The sequence below is a fragment of the Phragmites australis genome, chromosome 6 (genome assembly GCF_958298935.1).
Source record: "Phragmites australis chromosome 6, lpPhrAust1.1, whole genome shotgun sequence".
NCBI classification, from domain to species: domain Eukaryota; kingdom Viridiplantae; phylum Streptophyta; class Magnoliopsida; order Poales; family Poaceae; genus Phragmites; species Phragmites australis.
The window spans coordinates 22,911,396-22,923,728 of NC_084926.1; the positions used below are offsets into that span (position 1 = coordinate 22,911,396).

At 41.7% G+C, this 12,333-nt stretch overlaps 1 protein-coding gene and 1 long non-coding RNA gene across 6 annotated transcripts; both read right to left on the reverse strand.

Moving 5' to 3' along the window:
• Positions 1–468: 468 nt before the first annotated feature.
• Positions 469–6,136, reverse strand: LOC133922135 (uncharacterized). Of its 3 annotated transcripts, XR_009910391.1 has the most exons (6): positions 5,955–6,136; positions 4,949–5,869; positions 4,812–4,861; positions 4,460–4,559; positions 2,858–2,934; positions 469–739 (listed from the first exon to the last, which is right to left on the reverse strand). It is a non-coding gene; the product is annotated as an uncharacterized LOC133922135 (long non-coding RNA). The 3 variants fall into 3 exon arrangements; XR_009910390.1 differs by lacking the exon at positions 469–739 and having other exon boundaries at positions 2,628–2,934; XR_009910392.1 differs by lacking the exons at positions 469–739; positions 2,858–2,934 and adding an exon at positions 2,952–4,279.
• Positions 6,137–7,337: 1,201 nt separating this feature from the next.
• Positions 7,338–11,971, reverse strand: LOC133922134 (uncharacterized). Of its 3 annotated transcripts, none has more exons than XM_062367327.1 (2): positions 11,568–11,971; positions 7,338–10,733 (listed from the first exon to the last, which is right to left on the reverse strand). In XM_062367327.1, exon 2 carries the CDS (start codon positions 10,660–10,662, stop codon positions 7,657–7,659), a length of 3,006 nt encoding a protein of 1,001 aa, XP_062223311.1. In that variant the 5' UTR covers positions 10,663–10,733; positions 11,568–11,971; the 3' UTR covers positions 7,338–7,656. The 3 variants fall into 3 exon arrangements, with proteins under 3 accessions (XP_062223311.1, XP_062223312.1, XP_062223313.1); XM_062367328.1 differs by lacking the exon at positions 11,568–11,971 and adding an exon at positions 11,321–11,430; XM_062367329.1 differs by lacking the exon at positions 11,568–11,971 and adding an exon at positions 10,818–11,295.
• Between the last annotated feature and the right edge of the window lie 362 nt (positions 11,972–12,333).

Below are 12,333 nucleotides of genomic sequence, written 5' to 3' on the forward strand. Positions count from 1 at the left end.
TTGATGCATTTCTTTATGTGGTTGCACGCTACCAGCTTTTCAGAGTGACCTCACGTCTTGCTGCCACCTTTGCATGGAGGAGCGACCCCTCGTAGACACATTTTTAGAGCGATGTGATTGGACGCTGCCACCTTTTGAGAGCTATGTGACAGCATGCTGCCACCTTTTCAGAGCAATGTGATCGTATGTTGCTAACTACTCAGAGTCCCATGACCGCTCGCTGCAGGAAGGCATCCAATGCATGCACTATCATAACATCTCTCTTTTCCAAAACACCATTACCATAGTGTCTTATATTCATATGTTGTTTTTCCTTACTGGTGCATGATCAAAAAAGGCTTTAGAACATTGTCAACCATTACACACCGTCCAAGCATAATTCTTTCCAACATGTGAAAAGCATTACTCCTACGGTATATATGGAAACCGTTATGCGATAGGCAAATCCTAGATACTCCTGTGTACATAATGGGATTCACACATTTAAGGAATGAAAAACAATACATGTCAAATACCAAATCAAATCCTTGGCCGACTGCTAGAACACATCAATATTACTTCAGTTGTTCCTCTGAACCGCCATGCGAGGTGGGATATAGCATCTTCTGACGTCCCTAACTCTCTTTTGGTGCAATTGTTGTTGTAGTTCCTCGATGACGATGTGCAGGTGATGGATGTATTCTTGAATGTGTGATTCTATCCGTGGGTCAATCCAATACTGGAAACCACAATCATTCATCTGGAAAAAGTGATAGATGAGATAAGTAAATGGTGTTGATAAAATCGCAAACAAAGTTAGTATTATTTGTTTGTACTCTGAAATGTGGACAATGGAAGAATCGATGGCCTGCGTCACCAAAATTCTCATAAACTTGGACTACAGCATCATCTCCATGTCGTCATGGTGGCCAAAACGAACAAGAAAGAGCATTGTGGTTTCCGTAGAAATCTCTACCATAGACATCTAAATGGGGGTGTGGAGGTGGTGGATCGATGGGGCCATTGAGAGGATGAGAATTCGCCATTGCCTCGTTTCAATTTGAGGCCAGGAGATGTGTGAGTAGAGAACCAATTGGGTTTTATTTATATAAAAAAAGTCCAAGAGGTAGTGCATACATGTGGCATCACTAAAATTTCTACTTGCTAGACTGCACTGGCCTATTATGAAAAGCAATGAAAAGTCTATTCGCTAGAGTGCACCGGTCTATTAAGGGTACCACTACAAAAATATGCGATAGGATTCCCTGAGACCCACCCTGACATCGCAATAAATCTCCAATCTAGGCCCATCGAGGAAGAACAACTTATGCAAGCCTTTTGGGTCTCCACTTCATCGAGGAAGTCCAAGGAACTGTACTCATTTTCTACCTCCAACCGTACATTAGCAGATAGGTCCATATTTTCTGGGGATTCAAGACATTTGATCAATTTTCTGTATGTTATCCTGTCAGGATCACTGGTAGATGTCTAAGCTAGGGCATGCATCAAAAGGTGACTATCTAGGAAGCCCAAAATCGTGCGACAGGATTCCCTGAGACCCACCCTGAATAGTTTATGGTAGTATTCCCCCTTGTGCATATAAGGGTAACCCACCCATGGCTACTTCATCTTCAACACAATCCAACACAATCCCTTCCGTGGCTACCAGATCTGGGTCTGGGTCCAACAAGGGTATGGGCAAGATGAGCCCTTACGAGCAATGGCGTGACATCCTTGATAGACTCAAGCACGAGGAAGAAGAGAAAAAGAGAAGTGAAGACCTAGAGCAGAAGAAGAGGTAGATTGAGCTGCATATAGAAGCGCATGAGGCATGCATGCCACGATGCAACTATGGTAAAATAGCACACCAAAAACCGTTCCCGCTTGCCACAGTTGCTTGGTACCGATGTGGGATAAGTTTGCACGACATTCTACCATGCTACGAATTTCATCTAATTTACCTGCTTCCCTCCAACAGTACGACAAGCCCAGGTGCAAGTACGAATGGTACGTGAATGAAGAAGACCATGTGAACATCAACTACGGCTATGATGAGGCTGAGGCAATGCATTGAGCAGATGTTGAATGACCAAAGATTAGGTTACATGAGCTCAACAAGGAGTGATGGGATAAGTACCTCACTACATTCGGTAACATGCAGGTTCCCCCGCAATGTGTTTGTGGCATACCGGCACATGGGCTTGTGGCACGTGGACTAGCACAAAGGTATGTGCACAGCAAGCCCTACCCCCATGGATGCAACTTCTAAGAGATCCACTGGGAATATCTAGATGAGAAGTCTCCATCTTTTTCACCCACCTAGTAGATGTTTTCGTGCACTCAGCAATCTGTGTTTCCATAAGGCATGCTTCATTTAGTGATGGAGTATCACATGCCATTGTAACTTGTCATAACTTTTGTACAAATAGGGTACGAGTTAGTGCATATTGTCTTATGTACTATAGCCACAGACAAACAATGAATGCTTACAATGCCTCTTATATGTGATATACTTTACTTTCATCAATGAAATTGTCGAGATTTATCATTCTAACAATACATTTTTTCAAAGCCCAATGCTTTCATAGGATTCCATGCCTTCCATGTAGAGGCAACAATAACTCATTGTTGAACTTCCGCAAAATGAAATAACCACACCAAGCAACAGCTTCCATAGGGAATCTTTACCAAGCATCAATGCCATAACTTTTCTAGCATAGCAGTAAAAATTAGTGAAGAAACTAGACATTACTTCCAAACAAAAAAGGGTCTACATTAAGGCAACCCCTTTCTCCGATTCTATTTAATATTATCGCAGATATGTTAGCAGTATTTATTGAGAGGGCTAAAAACACCAACCAAGTTGAAGAAATCATACCCCATTTGGTAGAAAGTGGACTATCAATCCTGTAATATGCCGCTGCCGCTGGCACGATCTTTTTCATGGATGATGATCTGCAAAAGGTCAAGAATATGAAGCTCTTGCTTTGTGCTTTCGAGCGGCTGTCAGGATCAAAAATAAACTTCTATAAAAGCGAATTATTTTGCTCTGGGATGGCTAAGACAAGATCGATCAATATACCGATATATTTGGATGTGCAATGAGTTACTTTTGCGGTACCTAGGAATCCCAATTCACTATCAAAAACTTAGAAATTCGGATCGAAAAGGAGTAGAGAAACAAATAAAGAAAAGATTGAGGAACTAAAAAGTCAAATGCTTAACTGCGAATGGTAGACTGGTACTTCTAAACTCAATTCTTAACAGCCTACCCATCTATATGATGTCACTATTTCAAATCCACATGGGGTTTAAAAAAGATTGATTATTTTCGATCAAGATTCTATTGGCAAAACGATAGTCACAAAAAGAAGTATCGCCTGGCGAAATAAAAAATCCTATGTAAACCAAGGACCTAGATGAATTAGGGATAAAGGACTATGTCAGTGGTTATATAAGTTACTCATTGAGGTTAGAAATTGGCAAGAACTAAGAAATAAATATATGGGATCAAAACCACTTTCACAAGTTGAAGGAAGACCAGTTGACTTATACTTTTGAGCTGGACTAATAAAAGTAAAAAGCATCATATTCTAATGTTACTTTTAACATAAAGGACAGCTCTAAAATTATATTTTGGAAGGATATTTTGTTAAGAAAGTCGTCACTAAGAGTCCAATTTTCCTCATTGTATAACATTGTGTGAAACAAACGTCAGTAGCCAAGGCGATAGTCATTCCCCACCAATATTGCATTCAGGCAGGACCTGACTGACCCAAAGTTAATCACATGGAATGAATTAACAGCACGTCTCACCAACATCACTTTGTCTGAGGATCAAGATGAATTTAAATAGAGCTTAAATCAAACTAAAAGGTTTACTTATACATACTAGCTCCGTTCGTCATTTATACTATATGATACGAGAATCACAAGATAATTACTATAGCATGTATGCGACTAGAGCGGACGGCCATTTGGATATCAATTTAGATTCCACATCTAAGCCCAAACAGAATAACCACAACTACAACTAAAAGGATGTATTTTCATCTTATTAGACTTTTTTTTTATTTTATGTCGTTGTTGTTTCTTACATTGTGGTTGTATGCATCATGTTATGCAGAGACTGAGAGTAAACTATTATATGGTTGTATCAATTTGATATAACGATCAGAGGTAATAAGCTCCATTTTGCAAAAAACAATATATCCAAGGAGCACTAAAGTGCAGCAATTTGTTTTGTTTCCCAGAAATCTTCAAGTTTTGCCTTGGCTAAAAGTTTCTTGACACATGCACCCTGTCCAATATTAAATATACCATGAGCTGGAAGGTTCAATGTACATGAGATGATTAATGAATTTACATCATTGGCACACTACCAAGTATAGTATTACCGAATAATTAGAGTTCGCAAACAGACAATGAGAAGTGATATAAACCATTTTATTGTCTACAAGCAACTTATAAGAAGACTCACCAGCAGTTGGTCGACATAATCGAGCCCATCTGGATGTACACAGAGAGTAAATGTGAGAAGTGATACATATGAAGTTACAGTCAACTTGGGCGTCTATCACCTGCCAAAAGACCATAATACAGTAGTTTTAGTTTTCCCAGAGCCGCAGCCAAAACAGCTATATAATTTAGACAGTGAACAAACAAATGAAGAGTGCAGTTATATAGCACAGTTCCAGTCCACAATTGGCAGTTCGTACAACATGTAAGTTAGTAATGAAATATCAAATATCCAATTGTTCATAATGAACCAATACTAAGATCAAATGCATATTATATGACCAATCACTATTAAATAGCGTCTAGAGTTTTACCTTTCCAATAGCATTGCAAAACTTGGCAAAAGATTAAACTTGCAAGAACTCTGGAAAATTGGCAATACCTGATTATTCGTTCATGTCAAGCATATACAAAAATTACCTATTGATCAAGTGATCTAGGGAATGCTTACCTCAGGACTGGAGGCAGTAAAGATTAACAATCAGTCCATACGTTAAGAGATTGCTGTTTTGACATGAACATTTGGCTGAAAAAATAATTTTACAAATGGCTTCAGTTCGCTCTGAAAATTAAAAATTAAATAGCAATTAATTAACAATACATGGAACTTATAACTATGCCAGATATTTTAGTAGAAAATAGAGACCGTAAAATTGTATTTTCATCATCTAACAATAGCACCACCACAAGACCAGCTAATATATATTGATATAATTTGGCCTGCTGCCACAGCTTTTACTCCCCCCCCCCCCCCCAAAAAAAAACCGAATAGCTGGCTGTGACATCATGACTCAGTAAATTGCTATGTAAAATTACCATCAGATAGAACTCAAATGCATCTGGGCTTATTTTAGCTGACCTCCTGATTGCAGTCATATGTAATTGTTTCTTTACAGTGGTACAAATTATAAAATCACTATCTAACTTTCAAGATAACAAAAGCTCGGCAAAGCAATGCAAATTAATCAAGGGCATGAAGGTGAAGGGCTAGTCCTTGGTTGTGAAACAATAAAATCAGGAATTCACACTGGCAATTGCACCAGGATCAAGCTAAAAAAAATATAAAGTGCCAATCTGTAGATGGGGAAATGCATTCAATACTGTTTCCAGTGTCTGTAGATGGTACTCGTTTGGAAAGACACAGATTACACAGTCCATCATGGTAGAATTGTGCAAGCTCAACCATACAATTAACCGACCTGCCAATTATTACTAGTTCAGCTTCCACTAGACTCAAGAAGGCACGATCATCATTTTACAGCAACAAATCTAATTGCTGACTTATTCTAATGTCGTTGGAAGAAAAGCTTCTTTGTACATATCAAGGTCTACACCCCTCAATCTGGCTTACGACGTGATGGTTTTCGCCTACCTAGAAGAAAGTCAGAAGAAATGACGTCATTGAAATGACTCAAACGAATATAGTTGAGTGGAATATGTAGGTGTCATTGAATTACCAGATCACACGGTTCATTCATTTCCTTCCTCAGCTTTTACTTTTACCGAACAGGCCCCTGCAGACCAGACAGAATTTTCTGGTTTCAGCTAGGATGGTCGACCAGATGAATGGCTTTCATGACTTGTGTCTATCATCTGGTGGGATAAATGCATGAAAAAAAAAGGAAAGAAAAGAAGGCAGATTGTGCCTTAGGTTACTAGCCTCCAACAAATCTGATGCTGCATCCGGACCCAGACTTGGTTCACTTCTATGAAATTCTGAAGAACAATTTCAACTCCATCATAGCGCTTTCAGCATCTCTCAATGATTAAAATTGCAAAACATAACAGCATCTGAAGAGACCATTGCATAATAGAAGAAGATACATCTGAAGTGATAAACACTATCAGGACTTGTTATGTTCTGCATGTCCCAACTCCCAGCTAGAATAAAGAACTAACAATACAGAGTTTCCACACCTGTACTGATCCATAGTCAAGAAGGGCCCACTGCCCACTGGAGACATTTAGGAATTGGAATAAAAAAAATGCGCTCAAATATAATTGGAACAACTAACAAATTAATGACAGAGCAAGGTATGCACAGGAAGTTGCAGAACCGAAATGAGTACAGAACTATATTATGAAAAGTACAAATAGGGGAACTAGTAGGCATTAGTACTGGTATATCCAATAAAAGACAATGTATTATATGATTTGTAACAATTAATACTGCAGTAGTAATTAAACAATATAACGTTTCCATAGGCAAAGGAAACATCAACTGGATCACCTTTAATGCTAAATCTATCAATATCTGTTACAGTTATGGATGGAGATATAAATGTATCCTGTGAGAAAAAAAACACTATCCTGTGATCATGGCCCATCCCCTATCCCCATCCCCAGTATCAATTATCAAACATACAGGCATGACCTCAAACCATCCACGTCTTTCAAAAGATTCAAGGGTCAATAGACAAATTTATCTCAAATTTCATGAGTAGGTTATACATCAAGATCAGTCAACAAGACAGGTCCAAGACTCCAACCACCAGGATTTGGCAAATCAGTCCCAAATATTTACATGCCCGACCTGAAGCTTGCAATCATAACAACTGTGGATGAATTAGCTGCTTTGTCATTGATGTTTATTTATAGCAAAATTATATGTACCACATGCAGCATGCAAGTTCATTACCAAGGAATATGAAAGTGGATAACAGCATGGTGCAAATTCAGGGCTCCATGCTCTTCTCAACCTAATGTTAGCTGCACTTGATGCGACTGTGTACCGGCAGAGCCATAAAAGCAACGTCCAGCTCTTCAACCAAAAATACAGAAAATGCAAACAGTTCATGTGTGAATTCTAGTGGACTCGATCATCAGAGTGATCATGTACAGGACTGTAGCTTCGAGCAAAAGTATGATATCTTACCATTGAGGGATGCGAACTTACACATTAGCTCAAAATATTCTGTTCATGCAGTTGCAAGTATAGTTCAGAAAATAAGAGCACAGCAGCTTACTCCAATGCTAGCATATTGACGAAACAAGAAATGAAATGCTGGAGAGAAGGTACTGCCCAGCAACAGGAAAAAAAATCTAAAGAATACTGGAGACAGATTTATTTTGCTATTTCAAGATCTGGTGCATTTTGTACGGCGTTCATGAAAAGCCACACTGAAAAAAAAGTATTGGTGAACTCCTAAACTATATGAATCAACTAAGCTGAACAGTTGTAAGAAGCCTTGTGAGTTTACTGAGAGTTTCTCGAGCAGAAACAGTGTCAGGATGATGCTCGCCACAGATGGAAGTGCGGATAAATATGGCCTTCCTTATTAGGTCATCCCCAATGTCATACTGTCCACCTCGGAGCATCAGCTTGACCCTTGTTTCCAATACAGAAGCTTTAAGAAGAGCCAGCTCCTGCCAAAGATAAGTGTACTGGGCTTCAGACTCAGCTGACCTAAAGCAGGAGAATGATGTTTCTCTCCATTTGCCAGCATGAGCAAGCATGGACTCAGCTGCACGCTCTAATGCGTCGGTGCACAAACGCAGCAGCTCTAGTGCCGCATTACATCGGGAGTACGTGATAAATGTGTGTATCGCAAGTGGCATGACAATCTGTTTCACGAAGAACATCAATTCAGATGGCCTCAGTTCTACTAGTAGAGGATCAGAACCAAATCCAAAAACAATGAAGCAGGAAGCCCACAGGTGCTCAGAAGTATGTTTGATTGAGCCTTGGAGGTATACTGATTGGACCACAGCCAGAGCCGTTCGTGTGCCTCCTTGTTTTCGAGCATATAGCTTGATCAGATCATGGAATTGTACATGTTCAGCCTTTGCACTGCATCTGGCAATTCCAAACCTCATTAACATTGCAGCCGCTTCAGCTTCAGATCTCTTCATCCTAGAAGTTGCAAGGCCACAAGTTAGTGTCCGCCACCACTTCCTCCACCTTGGACCCCTCCTGTGCTTCTTTGGGACTTTATGTGCAGCCAGAGCCAACATGTGAACTGGAACTGCTGAAGGTGCAAACCAACCACACACTTGAACCATCCGAGTTGCCAGACTCCTAGGACCATCTGCATGGTCAAATATCGATAAGCATACATCCAGCAGCCGAACAAGGACTTCATGATTTTTCAAGCTGAGAACTTCTCTCTCATTCCAAGAAAGATCTCTTATGGGTGGTGTCCGGTTCAATGTGTCAAGAAGCCTAGTCGGGGTGATTGGAAGCTCTGAGAGTATAGCTCCAACAATACTTAGGCCAAGAGTGAGTCTTCCAAGTTTTTCCTCAATGATCTTGAGTGCATCGATTTCCACCAGTGGATAGTCCTTGACACCTCCCTTCATTAAAGCCATTGCCTCAGCACCAGATAAATAAGAAAGCTTCATTGGCTCCAAGTTCATCACGCGTGGAAGACGTGTTGTTATGATGAAGTGAGTTTCCCCACTGAAGTGTGGCAGAAGGTCCATTATGACTCTCTTATCCCACCAGTCCTTCTCGCTCTCCAAATTATCAATTATTACTAAAAAGGGTATGTCGCGCATCAATTCTTGACGAATTTTGGCAATGGCTTCCTCTTCCTGCTCTTCAAAGCATCGGTCACTTCCTTTCTCATGCAAGTGACTATCTACGCTTAAATCTACTTCCAGAAAAGTCCGCAGAGCCAAATAGTTCTGTCGAATATACCTGCCTTCCCCTCTGATCCATAAGACCATCTTATATCTCTGGAAGAACCTGTATGCATACTCCAAAACCAAGTCTGTCTTGCCGATTCCAGGCTCCCCTGATATGCAAGCAATACCCTTTCCATAGAGTATCTTCCTAGATCTTTTCTTCCTCCCATACCTTACCCCATTTTTCACTCTCAATGGACGCCCATGCTGCGGTGGACTGCCCAATCTCTGCATCTCAATGTCTTTCTCAGTCTCCTTCCACAAAATTGGCTCCTTGCCTTTGCTGTCATCGCTATTTATTTGCTCGCAATTATTAGCAGACCGCCTAACCACACGGCCTTTTCTTCTCTGCTTTGTCTTGAGCTCAAAAAATTCTCTTTCTCCATCTCCAGTGACATCGCCAAACAAAATGAGCTCCAATTCCGAGAGCTCTTTTTTCCTCCCGACAAAATCATCATTACGAGGGAAAGGAAATTCCTCCTTCTCCATTCTCCCTCTCCACCTGTTCACCCTATCAACCACACTTCTCCTGCCCAATTTTGTGGCCAGAAGAATAACTGCTTGCAATATGCAATCTCTCCAATTGCCATCATTCGCTTCTAATTGCACATCTACCACCCGAGAAAGAGCATCAATTGATTCCGTCCATTCATGTTTTATCCCACCATACAACATCCACAGCTCACCACCATGTTTCTCCCACAGTTCTCCTCTCTTTTCGATGATATCCCTAGCTAGGCAATCAGCAGCACCCAAGTCGAAAAATACAGGGATAAGATTCTTCTTGCCGAAGAAGTTCCTGAGCTCCTCAATGGTATAAGGGTTGCCAAATGACTTCTTCGTGAGGACGACAACCCCATATGTGGAAGCATTCATTATCCTCTCAATGGCGTCGTGGCTGTGAGAATTCTGACATCTAGACCTGTCAGAAGCAAAGCAGCTGATTCCATGGATCTCAAGTTCTGCACGAAGCCAGTTTGTGAACCTCAGCAGTGAAGCCTTGCGGCCATGGAATCCAATGTACACATCATAACTCCGAAGTCTACTGACAGAGGCTGCTGATGTTGTTGGTTGGGACGATGAAGATTTCCGATATATTCCACCCAGCCTCCTCTGCTTCTCCTTTCGAGCCGAACAACCACCATTGCTAGTTGCTGATGAACTACCTTGGCATGGGCCATTAAAGGTGGAAATGAATTTGGGATTGTTGTAGACAATTGCTGGAGTGCCAAAATTGCTTGAAGTGCAAAGGCTAATAGGAGACGCATCTGATGGCAAGAGCCCCACGTTGGCTGATGATCGCTGCTTTTGTTGTATCAAGGAGTCACTGGAGAGTATGTCACTGACTTTCAGCACAATGCCATTTGAGGAGCACTTGTTCTCCAGATCGGCGTGCTCCGGGACACGAGCAGACAGTGACCGTGGTGTGAAGAAAGGGGATTGGTTTGCTGAAACAAATGCCGAGGACGAGGCCGAGAGGTTCCTTGATGCTGCCGAGACCAAAGCCTCGGCATCGGAGCTTTCATGTTGAAGCTTCATATAACCATTTTCAGCACTATCCAGCCCTCAGAACGATCTGGAGTTAAATTCATCCCCTTGCAAGTCGTTATCTGCATAAGATAAGGAAACGGTTCCCTCAATGATTTGGACATATAAAATACATCGAAGTTAGCCCTTTGAGAGAAGAATGTTACCCATCACGACGATTTATAAGCAGTACAACAGAAATGTCAGATATTTCAGTGATCTTTGCGATCAAGAAACAGACAAAGCAGTAACAGCAGCCAAAAAAGATTTCGTTTGAGGCCAAGGACAAAGTACCTTATACTAACTACTGACTCAAACAGGAGTAAGTGATATGTAGAGGGCAAAAAAAAAAAGGCTGTAAGAGGGCAAAAAAAAACAGGCTGTAAGCTTAAAAGTGCATTAAATTGGCCAGTCAGGCATAGCGACCAATCATGGCTCAATCAATAGTAGCCCACCAAGTACTTGCAGACATATAAACCTACTCCAAGAAAAAGAGAGAGAAAAATTGAAGGGTGCTATGCTGTGAACTGTGCGCTTTACTGTCGTCGTAATCAATATGTGATACGAGCAGAATAACAGTGCTCATTTGGTGACATAACACGGGAAGGGGGTAATTGAGTCGCCCGTACTTGACGATGGTGTGGTGGCCAGAGTAGCAGGTACAACGAACCTGGGCCAGGGCAAGAGCAGTGGCGGACTCGGAGTACCAAGAGGTCCTGTGGTGTCAGCTCGCGTTTTGGATTCGATCTTGAGCGCCGAGGAAGCGGAAGACGGACTTAATCAAATCGAATGGATGGATTGGGTTAGCGGCGGTGGCACCACGCGTCACACAAATCCGCAACAAGACGAGGAGGAGAGTGGGGAGATTTGGATCTGATAGGGACCAAGAACAGGGGAACCCATCCGAGATCACTTACCAAGGGAAGAAGTCCGCGTCCGGAGACGGATCTCGACTCCACTCCACCGGACGAGAGAGGAGCGGCGCTGGCTTTCGTGGCTAGCGGGCTGAGGATCCAGCGAGCCGAGAGAGAGAGAGAGAGAGCGGGCGGGGAAGGCTGCGAAAAGGTGAAACAGGAGGGAAGAAAAGGGTGGTGAGATTAGTGGGGATGCAATTAGTTGGGGGAGGGTAGTGAGATGCTACTAGATTTTAAGGGAGAGTGGTGCCTGCCGCGTTCGCTTCTTCCTCGCGTTCCCATTCCCCCCTTGTCACGGTGTCACCATGTCGATAAATTAAGGGCTGCCAGACAGGGCAGACGCCGTTGCCGGCAGAGCAGCAGCTGGCCGGAGAGTAGAGTGGGAGAGACAGGCTCCGAGTCTGAGAGACCCGACAGCGGAACCAGATTGAGCCCCCGACCGAGTAATAATAATACTACGCGTGAGAAGCCAGGCGCAAGGGGAGGCATCCGACGGAGAAATTTTTAAAAAATTTATTATTATTTTATTGTAAAAATAATAGTTAAATTCGTAAAACGATAAGAATATGTATCTATGGACACACAAAGTGTCTATTAATAACTTATCAGCACTTCATATGTTAATATCCTACGTGATAGTGGATCCGAAAGCATGTCGGTACCCTGTGTCTAAATATCTTGGGTCCTGGAGACAATATTAAAAAAATCATATTTTTTATATAATTTCGAATGGAGATGATATTTATATGAAAATTGTGTCTCTCGACTA

Bases quoted from the DNA above. Each gene is read 5' to 3' on its own strand.
- LOC133922134 (XM_062367327.1), bottom strand. From the start codon at position 10,662: ATGAAGCTTCAACATGAAAGCTCCGATGCCGAGGCTTTGGTCTCGGCA.